The 10,500-nt window shown below is 32.1% G+C and overlaps 1 protein-coding gene across 1 annotated transcript; it reads right to left on the reverse strand.

Annotated features, from left to right (window-relative positions):
* Positions 1–711: 711 nt before the first annotated feature.
* On the reverse strand, positions 712–9,412 carry LOC139527140 (phosphoglucomutase-1-like). Its single transcript, XM_071322419.1, has 9 exons — positions 9,071–9,412; positions 7,682–7,844; positions 6,576–6,839; positions 5,752–5,942; positions 4,537–4,691; positions 3,846–4,097; positions 2,505–2,688; positions 1,641–1,775; positions 712–1,226 (listed from the first exon to the last, which is right to left on the reverse strand). Exons 1-9 carry the CDS (start codon positions 9,314–9,316, stop codon positions 1,137–1,139), a joined length of 1,680 nt encoding a protein of 559 aa, XP_071178520.1. The 5' UTR covers positions 9,317–9,412; the 3' UTR covers positions 712–1,136.
* Positions 9,413–10,500: the final 1,088 nt, after the last annotated feature.

Below are 10,500 nucleotides of genomic sequence, written 5' to 3' on the forward strand. Positions count from 1 at the left end.
AACTGTTTAAATAATTATCTTCTTGTAATCTTTATCTGCTAGGGTGCTTCTCAGCCATGTCACATGTTTGAGTCAATTCTAAATAATAGAATGAAGATATACTATGATCCAAAGAGGTTGAAAAAAGATATGACCCAATATAATTGCAAGTATCAGCTGTAAACTTAGCCTTTTAAATATAATATTTCACAAATATAATCCAATATATTCTTTAACAAGAATGTGTCCACAGTACACGGATGCCCCACTCGCACTATCATTTTCTATGTTTAGTGGACTGTGAAATTGGAATAAATTCTCTAATTTGGCATTAAAATTAGAATGATCTTATCAAAGGGAACATGTATACTAAGTTTCAAGTTGATTGGACTTCTACTTTATCAAAAACTACCTTGACCAAAAACTTTAACCTGAAATTTGCACTATCATTTTTTATGTTCAGTGAACTGTAAAATTGGGGTCAAAACTCTAATTTGGCATTTGAATTAGAAAGATCATATCGTAGGGCACATGTATAATAAGTTTCTAGTTAATTGGACTTCAACTTCATCAAAAACTACCTAGACCAAAAACATTAACCTGAAGCGGGACAGACGGACGGACGAACGTACAGACCCACAGACCAGAAAACATAATGCCCCTCTACTATAGTAGGTGGGGCATAAGAAGCATTGAAATTGATGAAATGTCTATGAATAAGCCAAACTGGTAATTGTTAAAAATGTTTTAATTTTATAATAATATAAACATAACAAATTATTCTGATATTAAATAATGCTATTTTAAAAAACAAGCTATACAAAAACATTCTGGAAAAAAACTTAATATTGTAACAGAGCAAATAAGCTTGACATATAAAACAAAATAGGATATGGCATACTAGTTATCACTCACAATCAATCTGAAAACAGACTTCATTTTCAACAAAGTAAGCTTCGAAACTTTATGGCTTTATAAAATATATTGTATTTGTGCTTCTCAATTAGATAAAACATAATCTTATCCTCCAAAATACAGGAGTATTTATTTTGGTATTAAATAATAAATAACCACTATAAAATTCCCCACATATTATTATGCTATGATGATCTCCCCAAACAACATTTCAGATTGTCCTTGTAAACTATATGTAATGATTATGTTATAACTGTTGGAGACTGTCTTCCAGTTAATTCTCTAAGTTGGGAAATCTCTAATGCTATATCTATCAATGGCTTCAAAACATCCTGGAAATGTAAAAAAAAATATTGTAAGAAAATGCTACATTTTGAAATGGTCAATGGGAGATAACTCTTCACATTCTGAATTATCAATTTTGCCAATTTAAGCAAACACAAGCACAAATCTTATTTTAAAATAGGTGTCTCTGTTTTTTGTTTGGTTTTTAACACTCACCACTTTAAAATACTATATTCTTGACTTGTTGTGCTGAGCCTCAACCTGAATTCTTCAAAAATTTTCATTAATACCAAACAATTTTGGGAATTTTTTGAAGGAATTATATACATTATTGACATTTTGGCCAGAACTTATGTGAATGATAAATATCAACTAATAGATGAATTGTTATAGAATCTTTACTACTATTGCTTACCCACTTAGCTGCAATAATGAAGTATTTAGTAACAAATAGTCAATACCTGAGGATCTCTAGTAAATGTAGCTGCATCCGACTCGTATCCTTCTATATACATCCTTACTGTGGCTCCACTGCTACCTGTACCACTCAAACGGAAAATTATCCTAGAGTCATCCTCAAATATAATTCTTAAACCCTGAAATAAAATAAACAGAACATTAGCCAGAGTTGATCTAAATATTATTCTCATACCCTGAAATAAAATGTACGGCAACAGTTTACCGATAGTCAAGTTGATCCAAATATATGTATAATTCCTATAGTTTGCCTGGTTGTTAGTTTCACAAGAACATAAGTAAAGTAAATCTAAATATTCCTTGCATACAAATTTAACTCAAAATATTGAGTTTTAATAAGATTTTCTATTTTTAACAAAATTCTAAAGTGTTGAGGCCAAACTTTATATTTAGCATGCAGACCATAGATACAATATTGGTGTTTTGTTTGAAAAGACAACAGGAATGAAGAGTAATTGCTGCAAGTTAAGGTTCAATGTTAAGTGTCAAACAGGAAGTGGGTCAACAGAGCCATTGTTAGCATATTGAGTATTGCTGCCTTGCTGGATTCAATAAAAAGATATTTTATTTTTACAGTAACATGATTAATGGATTTTTAGCTTTCATTTACATTAAAGAGCCCTGTACTTCAGAGGTAGCATACGGTTCCTTTAATGGTTAGGGTTGTTAAAGTGGGACAGGCAAACAAAAGGAAGCCAGACAAAAAAACATTATGCTTCTAGGTGTGGCATAACAAAAAAATGACCCTCTTATCCTTTATTTTTATCAAATAAATTCAAATTAATTTTGTTACACTTCAGCCTTAGATCATCATATATCCTGAACCAACTTGAAAATACCAGACATACCTGATTTTTACTGACACTTTTATCTATTGGGTCTGTATATGAAAAATTATCTGTAATGGCTACTTTGTATGATTTTCCTCCTGATGAAAAAGTTTGACCTTTTAAACTTCCGTCATCAGCTTTCTTATTTAAATTGTCCATCATTGTTTTAGCAGGATCTGATTCACAGTTTTCATAGTCATACCTAAAAATGAAAGAAGAAGTGATGAAAGACACATTAAAAGAGTCTTTATCAGAAATATAAACTCAAAGTACTCAACACAATTTTTGATATGCTGTAGATTTGCAAGATCTGTGAATTGATTTATGACATACGACTTCTACACTAGACAAAACCAAAAAGATAGAAAAGGGAAAAAAAGGTCCAGAAATTTTAAGTCAAATAAAATATCTATTAATGTGAAAATTCCTCAATATATCAAAAATATTATATCCCTTTACTTAACCTTTAGTAAAACTGCTCTAAAAAATATAAATCTAAAATTGATTTAACAAGAATTAATGCAAATGTTGAAATCAAAAATAGCAATAGATTAACGTGTAAGTTATGCAAATATTCAAAGCCGATGAACTATAACTAAAGGTGTATGGCTTAACAGTCTCCATGCAATTGAGAATTGCCAATGCTGACACAACTGCATATCTTATACCATTGACTTATGATAAGTTGTTCACTTTAAACAAACTTAAACACAAACATTAACTTGTTAACTGGGTACAAATTTTAAAGTCAATGAACCATGATGAGGGGGTGGGGCTATATAATCTCCATGGAAGCAAAACTTGCAAATGCCAATAAATTTAAATACCAAATACAATGTAACATTGACTTAACATCAACAGTTAATTTTAAACTGATCTAATCACAAGCTAATACATGTACATGTAAACTAAGCAAAAGTTACTCAAAGCCAATAGACCATTAATGATGACCCATGGGGTGGGGCCAAATATTCTCAATGGAAATGAGATGTGCTTATGCGTATACAACTGCATATCAATTAACATTGGCCTACCACTAATGGTTCCCCTTGAACTGACCTAATCACAAACTAATACATGTAAATTAGCAAAATTTTCAAAGTCATCAGACCATGACTAAGGTGGCAGGGGCAATAATCTCCATGGAAATGAGATATGCCAATGCTTATACAACTGCATACCAAAAATCATTGACCTACCACTAGTGGTTTACTTTAAACTTGACCTTATCACAAACTTATACATTGTTGCCGCTGTCACAGCCGCCACTGTCGGTGAGGCCCGGAACAGAAAACCTATGTCTGGCTTTTTTTTACTCAGAAAATTACTGAAAATAAATAAATCCAATATAAAACTTACCTTGTATAAAAGTTTCTTCCATACTGTTTCCAATGATCTAATATTACTTCTTCCACACTACATTTTTTATTTGCTAAAACAGACAGCCATGCCAATACAGCCCATAAACCATCTTTTTCTCGTATATGATCTGAACCAGTACCAAAACTTTCCTCACCACACAACGACAACCTGCCAGCATCCATTAAATTACCAAAGAATTTCCATCCTGTTGGAACTTCAAAACATTCTAAACCTTTGGCTTTTGCTACCCTAAAGTAAAAAGAATTTTATGTACTATTTGGTAAAATTACTAATGCTGCTCACTCCTGTAATATTGAATACAAATAATATACTTAAAGTATAATTATGACAGTGAGTATTAATTAACAGAATGCATTGATAAACCCCTTTTAACATTTTTCAGATAAACATTGCAAACATAATTTCTGAATTACAGTGTACTGCTAGATAGACCTTTGAACTCTTCAGTCTTCACAGTAAACTTTTAAATTTACATGACAGAAGCTGAAATTTACAAAAATTTTATTCAGATTCTATTGGCTTGTACAGATGATTTTTACAAGCCTAGACTGGTGGGCCTGTGGTTGAGCCTGAAGACTGCTCTTGCTGGTTTATTTAACCTGTTTAATGCTCAACTTGTTGGCATACTTTTAGTTAAACCTTCAAACTCTTGTGTGTTATTTTTTACCTGTCTACTGCTCCACTTGTTGGCATACTTCTAGCTAAACCTTTGACACCAGTTCTTTGGAAGTATGGGATACATTCTAGGTTATTAGCCAACACAGCCAGTGAATCAGATGGGTTTACAAAAAAAGCATTTTTACCCAAAATCATATTTCTGTCCTGTAAAATATAAATGATATCAATTCAATAGTGGATGAGTAACAGGAAATCAAAAGCAAAATTGTGCATCATTAATACAATAAAATTCAATTTACAAAAAGTAATGAAATTATTGAATTTTGTTTTTGATAGTCTTTATTAGTTCTTTTAGTGACCGTATAAGGAAGGCTGAGATATAGAACCTGTCACATAATTTTGTTTTAAATCAAAGTGACAAAATGAAATAGACTCAGTGGCTCACTTTCACAGATCTGCTACTAAGTTCTTCTGTAACTACATTAACTTAACAGTAAGGGGTTCACTGATGTCAAACATATGTGATTCAATCCTGTTTTATTATAAAAATCTATTTGTTATCTTATTCATGGCTAGAGGTTGAGGATTAGAAAAAGTAGCTTTTTATACATTCACATCAATTGGTCAGTTTAATTTCATATATGAAAGCATAGTGTACCTATTTCTACAATTAGACATGACCTTTGATGTGTAACAGCTACACTTTATCATATATGACAGCATAGTGTACCTATTTATACAATTAGACATGACCTTTGATGTGTAACAGGTAAACTTTATCATATATAAAAGCATAGTGTACCTATTTATACAATTAGACATGACCTTTGATGTGTAACAGGTAAACTTTATCATATATAAAAGCATAGTGTACCTATTTATACAATCAGACATGACCTTTGATGTGTAACAGGTAAACTTTATCATATATGAAAGCATAGTGTACCTATTTATACAATTAGACATGACCTTTGATGTGTAACAGGTAAACTTTATCATATATGAAAGCATAGTGTACCTATTTATACAATTAGACATGACCTTTGATGTGTAACAGCTACACTTTATCATATATAAAAGCATAGTGTACCTATTTATACAATTAGACATGACCTTTGATGTGTAACAGGTAAACTTTATCATATATGAAAGCATAGCGTACCTATTTATACAATTATTTCTGACCTTCAAAGTACATAAGGTAACACATGTGACCTTGAAAATAAAGTTTCAAATTAATGATGTGATACTATTTCTAGCTTACCCCATCTCCGTCAAATGCACAACCAAAGCTATGATTTCCTTTCTTTAATTCTGTGACAAGATCAGCAGCATAAGTAAGGTTAGGGTCAGGATGTAAGCCTCCAAAGTCTTGTAATGGTTTACAGTTCACTATACTGGACGGTGAAGCTCCAAGCTCATCACAGGCTACTTTACTTACATATGGACCCATCACTGAAATACAAGAATATAATATATCATCAGTTCCTTTAATACGATAACTGTAACAACAAAATCTTTTCTGCTTTCACTTAAAAGATATAATTAAATATATTATAGTTCCATTTTCAATATATCTCATACAATTTAAATGAAATTTTAAGTATTTTTGTAAAAGTTAAAATTTTGTAATTTAAGACTGAACTACTTCATAGCAGCTGCTATTTATAAACTGAGACACTAATTACCATGTATGTGTGTTTTTTTTTATCTAATCTACTTCCAGTATTAAATTACTTCTTATTAATATTTTTTTTATATACATGTATTTATCCAAATTTTATTTGGCAAATAACATTTTCACATTTCATTTTTCATAACATAAAAGACCTGATGACTAATCATAGTGTGCATATATATATATAACAATTCATTTGATGTTTTGCATGATGGAACCTTCGATCTAAGACAAAGATGTCAAGTTTTCTTTATCACATAATAAAACTGTGGAATGCACAATGCAAAATTTGTCAGAAAAATTACTGTGTGATAATATATAAACCTAAATAACAGTGACATCTATATTGAGAACTATTTTTCATGAACTCATTGTGGATGTGAATTTCTTTTATCTATTATGAAACAAACCTCCATTCATAGAATTTAGAAGAACATCAACTCCAGGTGATGATAAGTAAGATTTTATAGCAGAGAAATCAAAGATCTCTTTCATATAGTGTACATAATCTGCTACAGAGTCTATCACTTGTACAGTAAATTGTCTTCCATCAACTTGGAACTTTTGTTCTCCAAGTGTTGAGAGGTCAGCATTTAGATCTTTACATATTTTATATTCTGTAATGGTAGTTGTTAGCTGGTACATGGCATTGGTTACTGCTTCAGGAGCTGGACCTGGAAAACACAAACAAAAAAGTGCAAATTTTACTAAATCTATCAATGAAACAATCAAAGTAGTCAAAACTATCAATCTCTAAGTTTAAAGGCTACTCAAAGTTGGCATTTAATATCATCAAGTTTTAAAGATTTAAATTAGTAAGGCATGTCCTTCCACCTTTGCTTGGTTTTCACAGGAGTCCATATAGTTCAAAATTTGATTTTCAGCTCAGTTTTATTTTTGTCTTCTGACACACAGACAATTGTTTGTTGTTCCTTTGTATTGACCTGGTTCGTTTTCTACGCCTCAATTTTCTTATTTCCCTTTCATAAGTCATTAATACACAGGCCTTAATTTCATTTGATTAAATTGATTTTTCAAAGTTAACTGGTTTTCATTACTTTACTATATTAAAGGGGTAACTTTTTCTTCCAAGTGAAGAGGAAGATTTCAGATCATCTATAAAGGTATACAATCAACCATTTGAAAGAGACAAACCAACTATCACATACCAGCAGGAAAGTGATAATCTTGAACACATAAAGTATTGTTTTTAAGGAAACAATAAGGATGAACAAATTTTCGATAATCATCTGAAGATTGCTAATTGCAAAATTTGTTGACCTTGTGACAATTAATCAATGTTGTTTTTCCATTAAGATTTTGAGTAGTGCTTGTCCTATGTTAAATGTAACTACATGCTTTTTTAAAAGGTACAGAATGTGTGTACAAGTACCAATGTAAGTAGGAGCAAAAAATAAACCCTAACCTTCTTTGTGTTTGCATGCATATAAACATATTCACTTTAATTCCTGGCATAAATTATATATGTATAGTGTACATGTAGATATGTACCTACCTCCATTAGATATATTAAATTTAATGCCAAAATCAGCATTTGGTCCTCCAGGGTTATGACTGGCAGTCATTATGATCCCTCCATCTGTATTATACTTCCTAATGACACAGGATACACTTGGAGTTGACATCAGACCATTCTGGGCTATTATTAATCTTGAAACCTGTAAACGACACAATTAAATCAAAACATTTTGAAACAAAACATTTCAAGCTTTATCATGTTTATAACTATTAATTCATATTTGAATGAATGTATGTATGTATTTCGAGATTCCGCCAGTTGAGACGCACCCCTCGATTGACTGCAAGGGTACAGCCGATCCATGTACACTCCCTAAGGATTAATGGAGATGTGTCCTTTACAATATTATCCCACCACCAGAATCATCCCCACCCAACACTGCCCAAGGGAGTATGTAGGACACCGGGAACTCTGTTATCATGGTGAAGGAGGCCGAAGTACTCAGAGAGAACCACCAGGCTTCTTGGCAGGAACATTCAACCGGAAGAGATTTCAGAAGATTGATCTCCAGGTCAAGATGGGAACAACTTTGACCTTCTGAGACCCCCGAAGTATCCAATCTAGTTTGAACTCCAGGCTGGATACCAGAGATGTGTGAGAGAGGGTGAAAATCACCCTACTGATGTACTGAAAATTTGACGTCTCGAGTGAAGTAAAACTGGGGACCTTCAGTACTGTAGCCATCACTCTTAACTTCTAGACCCACACACACAGTGTTAATGGGTATTGATGTCAGTCAAATTTCAATAGCTCACACTGTGAAAAAGGACCAATTATCAACCTATTCTTATAGTATGCATTAAACAAAGTTTAACATAATCACTGATAATCCCTCCAATGGCTCCATGTATAGAAGAAGATAAATAGATTTTGAGACCGGTTTGTAATTTTGGTTACATAGGTCGGCAAAGTTTTTTTTTCAAGTCGAAACGTCTGTTTGACATAGTTAGTTATCAAAACAAAACTCCAATAGCAATAGTGGAAGGTCACGGACCTCAGACCACCCCTAATTTGAACCCTTGTTATATTTAGTGGACCATGAAAACGGGGTCAAAACTTTAAACATGTGTACTGAGTTTCAAGGTGATTCAACGATTGAACTTCAACTTCATCAAGAGCTACCTCGCATCCAAAATCTTAAACCTGAAGCTGGATATACAGACAAACGGACAGAAGAAAGGAGGCACAGACAGAAAACACAATGCCCCAAGGTTGGGCATAATAAGAATGCATTGTACAAATTCATATGAGGTACGAAAACAAAATTATCTGACCATAGGCATAGTATTACAAATGTCCACAAGGCAAAATTAACATGAAGACAATTTTTCATGGATTGTTTTCTTTAGCTTCAAATAAACTTACCCCATTAGCTGCTGCAATCTTCACAATTTTATCAGCTACTTCAGTCATGAAATATCTTCCATCTCCGCCAACCACTAAAGTGCAGCCGGTCAGTTTTTCTGCAAGTGCACCGGTCAGTGTGCATTGAATAAAGTTTTCTGTGTAATTTTCTTGCTGAAACACTTTTACAGCTTTCCTTAGTCCGCTTGTTCCCGGTTTCTGACCCTCAAAAGGTTTCGTGGAAACTGCAGTAGATGACAGCGACATGATTCTCTGTATACGATACGTTGTACAAGGATGCTGCAAAGTTACGACCTTGACCTTGACCTTACAAGTATTTTTTCGGTCTCACTAATTAGCGACAACAAGAATTTTAGCGACAACAAGCGTCGACAAGCGACAAGAAGCGACAAAAAGAATTATTTTAGCGACAACAAGCGACAAGAAACTATTTAGCGACAACAAGCGACAACAAGAATTATTTTAGCGACAACAAGCGACAAGAAACTATTTAGCGACAAGAAAACATTTTTTTTTAAATAAAATTAATTATTGCAATAAATATTAAAAGAATATGCAAAAGAAAATAATTTTAGCGACAAGAAAGTTAAAATTGTTAGAAAAAAATGAAACATTATTTACATAATATTTTATCATCTATTATGAATAACAGCCAGTATTACGTTTAATTATTGTATTATGAGATTACTTTTCCTTGTGTTTTAGAACATATTATTTATCTTATAATTTGTTTTTTAAAACTCTTTTCGTGCAATAAATAATAATATTAAGCTCGTAAAATGAATTATTTGTGCATCATTGTCCTGAAAATATTGACACAAATTGTGAAATACAAAGAACTGAAATCAAACAGGAGGAAAAGAAAATTGAAATGTGAATGTTTTCATCTTTTTTTTTATTTATTGCCTCATTAAACGATATTTATCATGTTTATGCATATTGATTGAAGATGAAAGGAAATTAATGACAATCTTGAGTTTTCAACAGGTGTTCACTATTTACAAAAATTATTGTATATTCTGGAGCGTGTAATTGTATAGTCTGACGCGTGTACAAAGTTGAAGGTGTTAATTGGATGAACGTATTAAAAATGCTAAAACTACAACTTCAAAAAGGGCAAAAAATACAGTGAACCTTAGTGGTAAAAATCTAAGGCTTATCAAAATGGGACCACCATGTACAAAATGTATAAATATTATGTTAGATAGGAATGTACATATTACTATATAATGACTAAAAATAATTAAAAAAAATAAAAAATATATGGACCCCAAGGTAGAACCACGTCCTCGTCGTGGGGTCTGGAAACACGCTTAAATAATAAAGATGGCAAAGCGTGGCTGAGAGTTCTACAAATAAAGCATCGAATTGACATCACAAGCGTACACTTAGAGCATAGTATTAAGCAAATGAATCCAAATATTATATTC

The sequence above is a fragment of the Mytilus edulis genome, chromosome 1 (genome assembly GCF_963676685.1).
Source record: "Mytilus edulis chromosome 1, xbMytEdul2.2, whole genome shotgun sequence".
Classification (NCBI taxonomy): domain Eukaryota; kingdom Metazoa; phylum Mollusca; class Bivalvia; order Mytilida; family Mytilidae; genus Mytilus; species Mytilus edulis.